The 17,486-nt window shown below is 36.1% G+C and overlaps 1 protein-coding gene across 1 annotated transcript in view; it reads right to left on the bottom strand.

The window, feature by feature from the left end:
• LOC143240803 (neuropilin and tolloid-like protein 2) overlaps positions 1 to 17,486 on the bottom strand; it is a 446,248-nt gene that overhangs the window by 120,867 nt on the left and 307,895 nt on the right. The window contains exon 2 of the mRNA XM_076483897.1: positions 6,877 to 7,289. Within this exon, the coding sequence (XP_076340012.1) occupies positions 6,877 to 6,907 (31 nt within the window). The 5' untranslated portion in view covers positions 6,908 to 7,289. The remainder of the gene's footprint in view (positions 1 to 6,876; positions 7,290 to 17,486) is intronic.

Raw genomic sequence — 17,486 nt, 5'->3', positions numbered from 1 at the left:
ACAGGATTTTAATATTTGAATGTTGTTAAAAAGAAACACAGCAGAAACAAATGCATTAACATCAAGGTAAAATGTGAAAATGGTCATGAAGAAACTCGAGGACGGGAAATATACTCTTCAAAACCAGAAACGCAAAAGGGATATTTTTGTTATTTTAAAGAGAAATATATGTAATAACGTTACAAGCTCAGAGTATGTGATGTTACACGTGTTAAGGCACTGATTGTCAGATCAAAATGACAATAAAAGTTGTGTACTTTGAAAACGGATGAAAACATCGGATTTTTCGCCAAAACGCATGCGTGTCCAATAAATTTGTTTGAGAGATCTGCATATTCTGCACGTGCAACGTGTGCAAAATCCCTATAAAAGTGACGGGTTTTCGATTTCCTTAGCTCAGTGTTAAGCTACCGACACGCAATACAGTAATGCCAAGACTGACTGAAGCACAACGTAACAACGCCATTGGTCGATTGGAAGCAGGCGAATCTCGATCAGATGTTGCCAGAGCTGTGAATGTCCACCCAAGCACCATCACAAGGCTATGAAATCGTCACCAACAACATGGATCAACTCGTGACCGTTCACGATCTGGCAGACCTCATGTGACCACGTCCGCACAAGATCGCTACATCCGGTTACGTCACCTTCGGGATAGAACCACCACTGCGATGTCTACTGCCTCAACCATACCAGGGCTGCGTAGGGTTTCCGATCAGACCGTACGCAACCGTCGACGAGATTCTTAGGCCCCATGTGCAACCCATCATGGTGAACGTCAACGACGTTTTTTAACATGACAACGCCCGTCCTCACACAGCCCGACTCACCACTGTCTTCTTGAGACCCCACAACATCAACGTTCTTCCCTGGCCCTCCAGATCACCAGATTTAAACCCCCATCGAACATCTTTGGGACGAGTTGGACCGACGTCTGCGACGGCGACAACCTCAACCGCAGACTCTACCTCAGCTTGCAGCAGCTTTGCAGGCTGAGTGGACAGCCATTCCACAGGATGTGATTCGTCATCTCATCGCTTCCATGGGCAGGAGATGCCAAGCAGTTATTGATGCTCACGGGGAGCATACTCATTATTGACGTTAAACGTCAACTAGTGAGCGTGGACTTCGCCTTTGCAGACTTTGGATGTTCAGCAGTGAATGTGCAAAGTTTCACACATGTCATACAGAACTACCCGGAATAAACTTGTTAATAATATGTCTCAAATTTTGCCTTTTGCGTTCCTTTTTTTGAAGAGTTTATATTTACAGTATAGAGAAACTTGAAAATGGCTATAAAGATATTTACAGCTTAGTATCGTATGAAAATGATTAAGAAAAGATGTGAGTTCACGGTTCGCGTCCCATTTTTTTATTCCCAACATTTTCATGCGTGCTATTAAGCTTACTTTATTTTAGGGCCTGAGCGCATAATGTTACATTACGATTGATTTCTCTAGAAATTAAAAAACTGCAACAACAAGTTTCACAATAAAAGACAATACTGAAAACTTTTCATGTAGAAACGTATCTTTGAGAACTAGTGAAATAAATACGGAGAGTGGCGAAGATATCTTCTCGAGTTTTATTAAAGAGGTTTAACATAATGCTGACACATCTTTACACGACTTCACTTTGTACATAGATCAATTTACAGTGCTTTATTTCACAAATTTTAAATGGTTAAAAAATAACTAAAATAAAATTATTTATATTTGCAGAATTAAAAAGATGTTTATTAAAATCGTCAAACGATGTCGCTTATAAACACTTTACGCATCATTTCAACAACTTGTTTATCATCTTTAGGAGTTAATAAAAATACATTTGTTTTCAGTATTAAGCCTTCTGCTGTTTACACAAATTACTGACCTACTTTTACAGGATATATTCTATATACCAAAGTATCCTCTTGTATGGCTTGCATCTTTTACTTTTTTTAAAATTTATTATTTCCAGCTATTTCCTGAAACGTATAGCTAGCTAACTTAGCAGAAACAGATCTGACGGAAACAAACCAACTATTCATCAGCTATACAGATGTGAATGGTTGATGATTTTGTTTAGTACATATGGGTTTTAGACGATAATGTAAATCGAGCTCTTAACATAAATCTAGAGGATCCACTGAACATCATATTTTGTTGTTGATGTGAATCTAGAGGATCCACTCAACATCATATTTTGTTGTTGATGTGAATCTAGAGGATCCACTCAACATCATAGTTTGTTGTTAATGTAAATCTAGAAGATACACACATCATCATAGTTTGTTGCTAATGTGAATCCAGATGATTCACTGAACATCATATTTTGTTGTTAATGTAAATCTAAAGGATACACTTAAGATCATATTTTGTTGTTAATGTAAATCCAGATGATTCACTGAACATCATATTTTGTTGTTAATGTAAATCTAAAGGATACACTCAAGATCATATTTTGTTGTTAATGTAAATCTAAAGGATACACTCAAGATCATATTTTGTTGTTAATGTAAATCTAAAGGATACACTCAAGATCATATTTTGTTGTTAATGTAAATCTAAAGGATACACTCAAGATCATATTTTGTTGTTAGTGTGAATCTCGAGAATACTCCGAACGTCATAGTTTGTTGTTAATGTTAATCAAAATATTGTTTGTCCTTGTTTAGAAAGTAGTCTGGTTTTACGTTTCTTATTTTTGTTTTAAGTGATTTTTAAACCTTTGTTTTTTGTGATATCCCAAACACTCAGTGATGATTTTCGTGAGTACATCTGCTCTGTAACTCAAATCGCCAAACAGCGAAACATATGGCTGTATCGAAATATATAAATCATACAGACATATTCAAGAGGTTTAGTTGTTGTTCCATTACACATTATAATGGGGAAGATGTGTGATCTAAGTGATCTTGACCGTGGAATTATTGTTGGTGCCAGACGTGGTGGTTCCAGCATCTCAGAAACTGCTGACCTTTTAGGATTTTAACCCACTACTGTCTCTAGAGTTTACAGAGAATGTTGTGAAAATGTGAAAAATATAAGTCATCTACTGAGCAACAGTTCTTTGGGCGAGAACGCCTTGTTAATGAGAGAGGTCAGTGGAGAGTGGCCAGAATCGTTGAACTGACAGGAAGGTCACAAATATAAAAAACAACAACACTCCTTACAACATTGATTTGTAAAATGACCTCTCCGAATGCGCATTGTGTTGAACTTTGAAGTGAATAGACTACATTAGCAGAAGACTACGCTGTGTGCCACTTCTGTCAGTTAAGAACAAGAAGATGAGGTTGCAGTGGGCCCAGGATCATCACTGAGAACAAGAAGATGAGGTTACAGTGGGCCCAGGATCATCACTAAGAACAAGAACATGAGGTTACAGTGGGGCCAGGATCATCACTAAGAACAAGAAGATGAGGTTACAGTGGGCCCAGGATCATCACTAAGAACAAGAAGATGAGGTTGCAGTGGGCCCAGGATCATCACTGAGAACAAGAAGATGAGGTTGCAGTGGGCCCAGGATCATCACTAAGAACAAGAAGCTGAGGTTACAGTGGGCCCAGGATCATCACTAAGAACAAGAAGATGAGGTTACAGTGGGCCCAGGATCATCACTAAGAACAAGAAGATGAGGTTGCAGTGGGCCCAGGATCATCACTAAGAACAAGAAGATGAGGTTACAGTGAGCCCAGGATCATCACTAAGAACAAGAAGATGAGGTTACAGTGGGCCCAGGATCATCACTAAGAACAAGAAGATGAGGTTGCAATGGGCCCAGAATCATCACTAAGAACAAGAAGATGAGGTTACACTGGGCCCAGGATCATCACTAAGAACAAGAACATGAGGTTGCAGTGGGCCCAGGATCATCACTAAGAACAAGAACATGAGGTTACAGTGGGCCCAGGATCAACACTAAGAGCAAGAACATGAGGTTACAGTGGGCCCAGGATCATCACTAAGAACAAGAAGATGAGGTTACAGTGGGCCCAGGATCATCAAACATGGACGATTGAAGATTGTTAGCGTCGTATGGTTTGACGAATCTCGATTTCTTCTGCGACATGCAGCTGGTAGGGTGAGGATTCGCCTTATATAGTATGAATCCATGGATCCATCGTGTCTTGTGTCAACAGTACAGGCTGGTGGTGATGATGTAATGGTGTGGGAAATGTTTTATTGGCACGCATTAAGCCCCTTAGTACCAAATGAGCGTCATTTCAATGCCACAGCGTACATGAGCATTGTTGCTGACCATGCGTATCTCTTTATAACCACAATCTACCCACTTTCTAATGGCTATTTCCAACACGGTAATGCGCAATGTCACAAAGCACGTATCATCTGAAGCTGGTTCCACAAACATGACAGTGACTTCAATGTACTACAATGGCCTGCACAGTCACCAGATCTCAATCCAATAGAGAACCTTTGGGATGAGATGGAAAGAAAGGCATGTAGCCTGAATGTGTGGCAGTGAATCTGTGGAAACTGCGTGAAGCACTCGAGTCAACATGGACCAAAATCCCTAAGGAATATTTCCAGCATCTTGTTAAATCCATGACTCGAAAACTTCAGGATGTTCTGGAGGCAAGAAGGGGTCCTGCGCAGTACCAGTTAGGTATATCTAATAAAATGGCCAATGAATGTATGTGTGTCCAACATTTATACTTGAAACATAGTTTTAGTGTGTATTCCAAAGCTTCTATTAATGACGTTTGTTATTTAGTTCTGTTATTATTTTATCTTCGTTTTTATATTTTGCTAATATAGTTCTGTATGCAAATACAAAACTGCTAAGTACTACCATGAGAAATTAGACTCATTTAGGCTTAAGTAAATTGATAACTGATAATATGTTACTGACACTAAAACTTACAAATGTGAATTTGTTTTTTTTTAATGTTTTATTACTAAAGTTTTTTTCGTTATACTCTAGAGTTACGTTTTCTTGTTAATATTCAAAGCGTTCTACAACGATGAGGTTGTAGAACACATCCTTACTATATGGTTTTCTAATCACATTACCTTCTTCTGAAATCCAAGAACTTTCTGAACAGTTACCAAACTAATAATTATCACATCTTTATGTGAAATCAAGCAAGCTGTAATCACGTTTGCCTGGTATTGTGTAGCATGGTTAAAGATTACTCGTTTCTATGGTACTTTGTAATTTATTATGCATTGAGCATTCAGGTTTTATATAATTATTTATTCAGAATAATCCAATGTTTCATTTAATGACATAATAATTGCCGGTTCTTTACAAATGAGTTATTAGTGAACGTTTACAAAATGTTCGATTTTTTAAAATTGAAATAGACAATTTACACTTTAAAATAACTAGTTCTATACAGACAGTCATTAGATATTTTAGTATTTAACACTGTATTTTGAGACACGAACGAGCCTGCGTGGCCTGGCGGTTAGGTCTCTCAACTCACAATGTAAGTTGTTGCTTGTTGTTGTTGTTTTTGAATTAAGTACAAAGCTACACAATGGGCTATCTGTGCTCTGCCCACCACGGGTATCGAAACCCGGATTTTAGCGTTGTAAGTCCCCAGACTTATATGACGAAACTATTATTTTGGAAAGTAAAAATTTTGGAGACATAAAAACTATTGTTTAGGAAATACAACAGTCGTTTGCTTGTTTTGGAACAAAGATACATTGGAATATCTGCTGTATCCATCGTTGTAAGTCCCAAAAAGATAATGAAGATAAGCTATTTCCTCGGAGAGAATAACAAATTTTCTTCTTTGGGAGATTAAAAAAAAAGAAGGTTTTCCGGCCTTATGTTATATTATAAGATTACTTAATAATTAAACCTGATTATAATAACCGCAACGGCAATAAATGAATATCTAGGTTTGTAATACAACTGATGCCACAAAATAAAGAAAATTCACGTAAATCTCCGGCCTTAATATCAACATAGTTGAGAAACGAAACTTAAATTAATTGAATAAAATGTTATTTATGATAAATACAGTTGAAGGTTTCATTTCACTCGGTCTGGTCTCTACTTTCGGGCCCGGCTTGGCCACGTGGTTAAGGCACGCGACTCGTAATCCGAGAGTCGCGGGTTCGAATCACCGTCACACCAAACTGCTCGCCCTTTCAACCGTGGGGGCGTTATAATGTGACGGTCAATCCCACTATTCGTTCGTAAAAGAGTAGCCCAAGAGTTGACGGTGGATGGTGATGATTAGCTGCCTTCCCTCTCGTCTTACACTGTTAAATTATGAAGGGCTAGAGCAGATAGCCCTCGTGTAGTTTCGCGCAAAATTAAAAAAACAAACCAAACTTTACTTTTGATAAAAGATTCCGATTTGTTTTTTTTCCCACAAAGCTTCAGAAGTTTTTATAGGTGAATGTTAACGAAATACGTAACACATTTAGTTTGTAAAGGATAATGTTATAAGAATATATTCTTCATGTGTTATATAGAAAATAATGTTGCTTCTATATATTTCAGTTGAATTAAGACTACTTTTCTGTACAGAGTTAAAGCAGCGTTTTAATCTTTCAAAATTCATCTTTATGTAAACCAGAATTCCGACCTGAAGAAGTACCATTAAATCAATACTTTATGGTTGTTCAAAATACATATTTTTGGAAAACAGGATAGGTACGTTGAAGAGAGATCATAAATTATATATACGGGATATGTATGAGGTATGTGGGAGGTTATATCGAAATGTTTTAGGAAAAAATAAGAAATTATAATAAAACGTTTTTTGGGTAAATAATATAGGGTTTGGGATAGGTGTGATAATATAACGAAACGCTTTTGGGATAGGTAATGTATTATAGCTGTATGGGATAGTACAAAGAAATGATTTCTAGACAGACCAGACGTTATAACGTAAAAAGTCTTGAAACCTACCTTGGAGAAGAAAACACCGTTGAAACCACATTGAGTCTTCATCAAACTTGAACACCTAGAAATCACAAACAGAATTTCTCACAAGTGTTTACCGATGACGTCATAACCGTATTCGCCTTATCACAGGAACCAAAGTGTTAAAATATGGCCACTACATTATCGACGAAACCAAAACGTTTATAGATCGAGATTGACTTTATTATATCACTTCTTCATGCACAACCATGTAGAATGCACCAGTAGCACGTGCACCAGTAGCTTTACCTAGTGTCAGCTCACGTGGTATGAGAACGGTGCGTGGTTTGGTTGCAGAAAGAGTGACTGAATATCTCAAGTTCGGTAGAAGGCGTTTTTACCATGATGTAAAACTTCATGACGTGACTACGACGACAAGTCTTCTCTACGTCGGATCTCTGTCAAGAAACAGAAATTATGTCAACCGAAACTTATCCAAAACACACTAACAGCTAATTGAATTACACTACTAACTCTATCTTCTGTAAAGAAAGAAATTGATAAACATACAATATTCTACTGCTGCTGAAACTTTGTAGAATGGACAAAAACTACCTGTTGCGGAAGATTTTCGAAACGTCGTCTGCTACACTTGTGTCTCCACAACAGGCAGTTGTCGTCATTTCTCCAAATTTCATCATGAATACTCTGCCTAAACAATCTATCAAAGAGTTACTACTGTTAGTTGAACTGTATGGAATTTCACCAGCTTCTAGAATTGTTCTATCTTTATGTAGTGTTAGGTTTAAGAATAGACATAACATTGAACTAGAACCAAACCTCAGAAGAACGTATGGCGGGGAAGAGCTGGAAAAAAACTGGTTCATGTGATATTGTTAAAGTGTTTAATCTCGAAAGACTATGTGGCAGAAAAGAGGTGAAAAAATGGTAAATTTATTAAGGTTAGTCTACCTAACCTTGAAAGACAATGTGGTAAAAGAAGGTAGAAAAATTGTACGTATAGTAAAGTCAAACCAGTTAACCTCGAAAGATGACGTGGCAGAAGAGAGGTGGAAAACTGGTTGGTTTGTTTCTGAATTTTGCGCAAAGCTACACGACGGCTATCTGCGCTAGCTGCCCCTGATTTAGCAGTGTAAAACAGAGGGAAGGCAGCTAGTCATCACCACCTACCGCCAACACTTGGGCTACTCTTTCACCAACGAATAGTGGGATTGACCGTAAATTATAACAACACCCACCGCCGAAAGAGCGAGCATGTTTGGTATAATGGGGATTCGAACCTTCGAATCTCGGAATATGGGTCGAGTGCCTTAACCATCTGACCATGCCGGGCCAGGAAAGTGGTTTATTGGTTAAACAGCTTAATAATATATTGGTATTATGAAAGTTTTAAATTGTATCTCCTTTTTGTGAGACGTTGTCTTTTATTCAACCAGTTTATACCGACAAGATATCTTTCAAACGTTATCAAACACAATTTAATATTTTAAAATCGTCTATTTATAAATATAGCATCTTATGTCAGGCTCAATCGCTAGACATTACTTGCTTCAGAAGCATGCTATTCTTTACTAGCCAACAAGAACCAGTTAGGTGGTTAGTGGTAAACCACGGATTTACAAATCGAGCCCCGCTGCTGAAAAATACTCGTTCTGCACTTTGGGGTTGTTGGTGCGAGATTACAGTGTTAGTGAAACACCAATATTGAGTTAGATAGGAGTAGTCCAAAAGTTGGCGGTGGGTATTGTTGAGTAGTAGTAAGTCCTTTAGTCTATCAGTGAAAAATTAAGCACAGCTATGCGCAGATAGCGCTTGTGTAGCTTTTTGTGCAAATTTTCGTGAAAATACACATCAGTACTACACAATGGAGTAGCATTGATGTGTATTTTAGGAAAACACATTTAAAAAAAAACACTCTCGAATCTCGCTTCACTAGGCTTTAATGTGAAAGAAAGTGAACTGTTTGGACAAGCAATAAAGAAATGTCTCATGACAGTAGCAAATGGCCAAACAATGACTGTTAGACTCTTGTTCCTATAGTAAACAGCATTCAGTGCACTAACGCTAATTATGTACAAATCAGTATATCCGTTAAGGCACCCTCTGTGTCAGAATACCTTCCTCGAACCTGTCATTTTCAGTTGCCTATTAGTCGCCACACATAGCAACAGATACTATCTTAGAAGTCTAGATGGAACCTTGGAATTTGTCACTCGCAACTATTTCTTATTAAAATATGTGATGCTTCCTTACACTAGAGCTATAAAAGAAATAATTGTTACGGAGCTCAGTGCTCAGTGTGTCACTCTTAGAAACTGACAACACAGTGTCGGTTCTGGATAATAAAAAAATATGAGAATATGCAAAATTAGTAAAGTTTGTCTTTCAAAGCAAAGATGTAACTTCTGTTGTATATATATATATATACAAATTAGTTCACGTATAAGTGAATTTATTACCATTAATTACAAAACAAAATAATGCATTAATGTTCAATACATAATAAAAACTAAGTTCATGATCACTGCAAATAATGTTGTAAATAGAACTTGAAATTTGACCAGTATAAATGGAATTTTATGTATGATTACCGCTGTCAGTTTAGCTTGATCTTTGAACATAATTATAAGCGAAGCTTGAGCTGTGATCACCGCTGTAAATACAACTTACTCACTGGTCCTTGATATAAATAAAAACTGAGTTGTAATCACCGCTGTAAATACAACTTACTCACTGGTCCTTGATATAAATAAAAATTGAGTTGTAATCACCGCTGTAAATACAACTTACTCACTGGTCCTTGATATAAATAAGGCTCTAGCTAAGATCATCGTTATAAATACAACTTAAAAACTGATCTCTGTATAAATAAAGCTTGAGCTTTGATCACCGCTGTATATACAGCTTAAACTGATTCTTGATATAAATAAAGCTTGATCAGTGACCGAAAATATAAATAAAGTTTCAGCTAGACATTTTATCTCGTCTAGCATGTGCATAGTGGTTATTTGTAAAGCTGTCTAAACTAAGTAACTCGACGAAAAAAATACTGAGGTGTAGGTTTACTCTTTCTACTTTCTCGGTAAAAAATGGCAGAGACTGTAAAAACATTCACCAATATCGTTAGAAGTAATGTGCCAACATAAATGATTACCGCATTTCTTTGAATAGGAGCTGCGCTTATAGAACCAGTGCTCTCTCGAGTTTCATCTCTCCAACTCCAGGAATTGAATTTCATCTTCACTTCTGACCATAAGAAATATTTTTCACACTCTCTATATCTGCTTTTGAGTTAATTAAACTTCTTTCTAAAACGTACGAAGGTTTTTGTTGTGTTTTTTTTTTTCGTTTCGCAAGCTTTACGCTTTGCAAAGCAACTTATTATAGATTTTAGACTGATTCATAAGGTTCCTTAGTTTGAACCGTTGTTTGTTTCGTACCTAAACCAAACTGTTTAATACTTGACTCTAACCACTTCATCGAACGAATATTCAACCCTACTAGTATCGTTTTATCTTCTTTGGATTTATTTTACTAGTCTGTAATGAGGGATTTTTTTCAGTACAGACATTATGAAAGTAAGTTACAGATACCATGAAAACAAGAAACACATCAAACGCTCTATATCAGCTTACTTATGAACAACAGATATCTATGTTATCCCACTTCCACAACCATTAGAAACATATCTTATTTTAATGATACCTTACATTTATGAGAAACATATCTGACTCTCTCTGCTACTATACTCTCAGGGAAAAAAAAAAAAAGATTAATTTTTTCTACCTTACAGTCTCGATAAAATCGAACTCTTGCCACTGCCTCACGCTCTGAAAAAGATATTTGATTTTTGCTACTACATCATTCTCATGATAAACAGACTTGGCTCTAGCCCTATCCCAATTCACGAGTACAAGAGCTAACGTTATCACATCTCAATTCACGAGTACAAGAGCTAACGTTATCACTTAACCCTGATGAGAAAAATCTAACACGTTATCATATTATTCCATTCAAAAACAGATTTAACTTGATATATTATTCACCTTCTTTGGAAACAGAGATAAATATTTTTTTATTAACCACACCTTTCAAGTTATAAGTAAAAGTGTTAGTACCGTCTTGAGATACATTTGTACTTCAAGTGGGTTTTTCATGATCACGAAAGACCAGTAGTTCTTTTCATCACTTCACTCCACGAGAAATATATCCAATTCTTTCTATCACTTGCCTATAATGGTAAATAGATCTAACCCTTGTTCTACATCGCTCCACAAGAAAAATATCTAACGCTTTCTACTACTCTACCTTCATAAGGAACAGTTCTAACCCTTTCGCTCCTTACTACCTTACCCCCCCCCCACGAGAAACAGATCCAATTCTTTCTATTACTTGCATATAATGGTAAATAGATCTAACCCTTGTTACTACATCACCCTACAAGAAAAATATCTAACGCTATCTACTACTCTACCTTCATAAGGTACCTTACCCCCATAGATCCAATCAAGATTATTACTCCCCTTTCAGAAACAGATTTTCGAAAAGCATTAATTATAGTTTCATCTATAGTTACTTAATTTATGTCTATCACAAGACAACCTCCTAGCCACGGGTGGTCTTTTGGGGCCTTTGTTATTTTAAAATTACTATCGATCCAACGCCGCCCCACTCCCACACAAGGAAAAACAAATGATTGTTGTTGTAAACTCTTCTTTCAGCAGCAACTGTTATTATGGGATATAAATTGGGGGAGTTAAAGCTGATAAAACGTCCCTGTACAACCGTTCGTAAAGTAATAGGAGTTCTTGCCCCTAACTACGAAGTTTGCCCCTTGAAGAAACACACACATACAAACAGTCAATGGCTTTTCGTCAGAGGATTTTATTTTTTCTAATGACGATAACTAAAGAGTACTGAAAACGTTTTATCGTCTGGACTGTCATTTCGATACAATCAGTTTAAAACTTCATATTTTTTCTTGATTTTCTTAGTTAACATATGATCAGTCTTGGTTAGCAGTATGAGACCATAGGGTTTGGTTTGTTTTGAATTTCACGCAAAACTATACGAGGGCTATCTCCGTTAGCCATCCCTAATTTAGCAGTGTAAGACTAGAGGGAAGGCAGCTAGTCATCACTACCCACCGCTAACTCTTGGTCTACTCTTTTACCAATGAATAGTGGGATTGACCGTCACATTATAAAGCTTCCACGGCTGAATAGGCGAGTATGTTTGGTGTGACGGGGATTCGAACCTGCGACTCTCATATTGTGAGTAGGACGCCCTATTTACGCGGTCATGCCGGGCTATAATAAGTCTAATCACTTCATAGTTAAGAAGCAACTTATCAGCCTACATTTGATCATTTATGAAACTTTATCTCTGCTTAGGTTCGAGTGGAATATTATATTACTAATGAAAAGCCATTATTTTTATAAAGCTATCAGCCACCTGGGTTTGATTTTTCACAATAGCGATAAGTAGGTTAATTCGACACAGTTAACAGTCTTCGATATTTCAACATGAAAACACTAACGCTGAGTTTACTTCTACCCAGAAGTTAATTTCTGACAAGTAAAACATTAAGTTTACAATGGCCGACGATTGGCTCAGAGATCTGATTTATCACATTAAATTACGTGTTGGTCGGTAAAGCATACAACTTTCATTAACTATTAACTTGAAGTCGTAATCGAATTCCTGCACCCTTAAAAAAAAGTAATTTACCAGCACGTGACGCACTGACTTAAATTATAAAATCAATAATTCAATCTATTGCACAAAATAAAAACTGGGAATTGGAATAAAACCAGCCAGTAAAGTGAAAATACTTGTACCCATATTAAGCTGATTTTGTGTCTTAAAAACTACGAGATACTAATTTAAAGTAATACAAACTGGTGTGTTTGATCTGTTCTAATCTCTAGTAATGACCTCAACTACTTTATGTCGGCTCTGTTCAATAGCAAAACTATAGATTTTAGATTTAGCTACAAGGCTCTAAACTGTCAACCGTGCTTGTTACAAATTTAAGAAATGTTTGTCAATACGAAACAACAAAGATGTTTAAAGGTGGCCTAAACAAACATTCGAAATAATAAGACAGAATTTATGATATCCATATATCCCTTCAAGACCAGGAATGTACGGTTTTATCCTTTTTCCGGATTTCATTTAATAAATTAAATAATCAATGATAATTCCTGCTTACTTGAAATAAAAAATTGACATAAGAAAAGTATATAAAGTTAAAAATGGTTTGTTTATTTGTAGTTAAGCACAAAACTACACAATGAGGTTACCTGTGCTCTACCCACAACGGGTATCAAAACCCTCTTTCTAACGTTCGAAGTTCGCAGACGTAACGCTGTGTCGCTGGGAGCTTTAGTAAATATAGGAAGACATACAACTATTGTTGGTTATTATAATATATTACGATAAATATTAAATATTCACATGAGATACTTTAGTAAAACTATTAAGTCCAACTTGTCTGTTAGAAGGCAATTGGCAACATTACGTTGTTTTAAAATTGCAGCATAAACCAAAACAAATCTAATTGTAGAAATTATAAAATTATTGCATAAGAACCTATGAGTTGATTCATCTTTTAACGTGTCAATGTTTTAAGAGCAAGTTGGTATTAGAGTCACTTACATGTTGGGATTCTAAGAAACATTTGATGTTTTAGTTGCTTAATGTGTAGGAATTTTAAGTATAAGTTGGTGTTTAAATATCTTAACGCGTGAAAGTTCTAATCAACATTATTTAGATTTATATAAAAGGGTAAAATGTAACGTGATTATAAAGAACAGAATTAAAAAAAAAGGCTTAGTTCAGCAAACTCATTAACGTTGATTAACATGCCGTACATGTGCACAACCTTTACACGTGCAAAATTTTTGTAAGTACTTTCCTAATCTTAAATAGAACAGATATAACTATAGAACACGTTAATTCGAAGTTGTCATTATCAAAACACAGTTATCAATGCATGGGTTACGTATATAGATAGAGAAATGAGTGAACGTTGTGATAATCTCTAGTACACCTAACGAAGCAAGGAAGAACAAGACTGGAACAACTTATTGTTTGTTCTTAGGCAGTTTACCATTTACACACACTAGTTACCATCAGGTGTTCTTAATCTATAGAAATAAATCAGAGCTGCTTAAAAGACCTAACCTTTACTTGACCGCCAGTTCACGACTTTTTAACTGTTGAGTTACAAAATAACAAAACAACTTGTGCGTTGAGTTACAAATAACAAAACAACTTGTGCGTTGAGTTACAAATAACAAAACAAATTGTGCGTTGAGTTACAAAATAACAAAACAATTTGTGCTTCGACTTAACAGAGGGGCTGAAACATCATATTATATGGTAGTAATGCATGTGGTAACTCCTTCAGTTGAATAGAGGAGCACTTGGCGACTTACAATAGCAACGCTAATAGTGCTTACTTCGACTTACAATAGCAACGCTGATAGTGCTTACTTCGACTTACAATAGCAACGCTGATAGTGCTTACTTCGACTTACCAACAAACTTCACCAGATGAATTGAACAAATTATAATTTCCTTGAAATGGAAAAATAAAATTTTGTTGGGGAAAGGACAGTCTGATAACAAGCCTAATTAATAGTTCAGATGGGTTTTCAAATCCTATGAAGAAATATTATCTCGTTGTAGGCCATGTGAATTATTGCTCATTGGCTGTATTTACAAAGTTTCTTTACATAAATCTATAATTACAGTTTTCCTTCTATAATAGGCCCAGCATGGCCAGATGGGTTAGGGCTCTCGACTCGTATTCTGAGGGTCGAGAGTTCGAACCTCCGTCACATCAAACATGTTCGCCCTTTCAGCCGTGTTGATGTTATAATGTCACGATCAATCCCATTATTCGTTTATGAAAAGAGTAACCCAGAAGCTGGCGGTAGGTAGTAATGACTAGCTGCCTTCTCTCTAGTCTTACACTGCTAAATTAGGGACGGCTAGCGCAGTTAACCCTCGTGTAGCTTTGCGCGAAATTAAAAAAAAACAACAGATAAAGAAACAAATCCTTTGATAATTTAGATACCCAAAGAGAAATATCTCAACGGCTGGTGCTCCTTTGTCAAAATCTCACTTTAACCACCTTTTCATTTCGTAGCACAGAAAATAAAATAAAATTGCGATACTGTTTAAACTGTTTTTTTAAATTTCTACCTTGAGCATAGAATGACCCCACGCTTGTGATGTTAAACATAAGAAATAATGAGCTTGATGCACGACCATGTGACCATGTCAGTAAAATCGCTTGATGCAAGAAGACTGAATTACTTTCTTCCTGGGCACAGATCGTCAAGCGTTGTTACTGATGTGAATTGTATGCAGTCTCCAGGGGATAGCATGGTATTTAACGTTTCTCATGGAAATCCTACACTTTACGGAACTTTCACTGTCAAGCTAATGGAAGGAGAGGTTTAACTGCCCCTTGTTTACAAATGCTGTTTAGTGAAATGCCATTATATTAGGATTTGTGATATTACTAATAAATTGGTGATGTCTGGGGAAGTGAAATTTGCTTAAATGAGTTGCACTTAGGGTTCATAAATTAGTTGTTTGATATGTATACAAACATTTACTATACAGACATATTTTATTTCCTTAGATTATTATAGAACTGTATAATAAGGAAAAATTTCGAATAAATCAAAAATAGCTCAACACTCATCCGTCACTCGAAAAATGTCATGGTTCTGAAGGTTCCCAGTAGGTGAGTGTATGATTGTTTCGAATATAGTAACAGTGTTTAGTTAAATATTGAAACGGAGTTAGGTTTATGTTCGTTGAAATGACCATAACTTAATAAGTAACAAATTAAATATTAGCCCCTCAAAGTTCATAAAGCGTTTTAAGCTCAGGTAAAGCAAAGATAAAAGAAGACATCAAGAGTAAAACAGTACAAAAATGATAAAAAAGAACTATAAAATTCATAAATTTATAAAAGTTTAGAGGGACATAAAGGGAGCTTATTATCCCATCAAGGATGTCACTTCCAACTCCCAACTATAACCACTCCTTACTCATCATGTATTCAACCAATCATTTCTTGAACTCAGTTAACTTTTCTGTCTGCACCACCATTGAAGAATCTCATTCCCAAGGCCAGCCACCCTGTTTGAAAAGTAATATTGTCTAAACAAAAAGTGACTCCTAAATTGCCAAAATTTGGACTTATGACTTCTTCTCCTATTGATTTCACTGTTAAACACAAAATGGGCCTGGCATGGCCAAGCGCGTTAAGGCGTGCGACTCGTAATCTGAGGGTCGCGGGTTCGCATCCCCGTCGCGCCAAACATGCTCGCCTTTTCAGCCGTGGGGGCGTTATAATGTGACGGTCAATCCCACTATTCGTTGGTAAAAGAGTAGCCCAAGAGTTGGCGGTGGGTGGTGATGACTAGCTGCCTTCCCTCTAGTCTTACACTGCTAAATTAGGGACGGCTAGCACAAATGTTTTATGGATCTATATTACCAATACCCTCAATAATCTTAAACATTTTCAATCTCCTTCTGACCCTTCTACTCTCCAGAGAAAACAAGTTTGGAGATCTTAGTCTCTCCTCATTGGACAATTTCACCATCCCAGGTGCCATCCTAGTGGGTCATCTCGACACCTTTTCCAGTAAATACAGTATAACAATTATTTTTGAAAATAAATTCATGAGAAAGATTCTTTATTCGGCTACAAAGATAGTCCTAAGTCGTAATTCTCGTTTCTGACCTAGGTTAATAGGTCGTTTTTATACGCCATTATGTGGTTCTATCTCAGACAAAAGATTCTCCAACACGTCGATTTATATTCATTTGTTGTTGTTATGCGCAAAATAACACAACGAAATATCTGTTTCATACCTACCGTAGGGTATCTAAAGCATATTTCAAGCTTTATAAGTGCTTTAGCTTAAAGCTGAACCGCCAACAACATATTCTACAACGTTGGTTAGCAGTTCCCTATATATCAATTTACCACTATTTTACAGATTTAGTACGTTTTCAACAATATTTTGCATAGTGAATGATAAGTTTATCACTAGAAGTTTGTCACTATTTTACAGATTTAGTACGTTTTCAACAATATTTTGCATAGTGAATGATAAGTTTATCACTAGAAGTTTGTCACTATTTTACAGATTTAGTACGTTTTCAACAATATTTTGCATAGTGAATGATAAGTTTATCACTAGAAGTTTGTCACTATTTTACAGATTTAGTACGTTTTCAACAATATATTTTGCATAGTTAATGATAAGTTTATCACTAGAAGTTTGTCACTATTTTACAGAGTTAGTACGTTTTCAACAATATTTTGCATAGTGAATGATAAGTTTATCACTAGAAGTTTGTCACTATTTTACAGATTTAGTACGTTTTCAACAATATTTTGCATAGTGAATGATAAGTTTATCACTAGAAGTTTGTCACTATTTTACAGATTTAGTACGTTTTCAACAATATTTTGCATAGTGAATGATAAGTTTATCACTAGAAGTTTGTCACTATTTTACAGATTTAGTACGTTTTCAACAATATTTTGCATAGTGAATGATAAGTTTATCACTAGAAGTTTGTCACTATTTTACAGA

Source organism: Tachypleus tridentatus, chromosome 13 (assembly GCF_004210375.1).
Source record: "Tachypleus tridentatus isolate NWPU-2018 chromosome 13, ASM421037v1, whole genome shotgun sequence".
Classification (NCBI taxonomy): Eukaryota; Metazoa; Arthropoda; class Merostomata; order Xiphosura; family Limulidae; genus Tachypleus; species Tachypleus tridentatus.
This window is presented reverse-complemented; position numbering and strand designations above follow the sequence as displayed.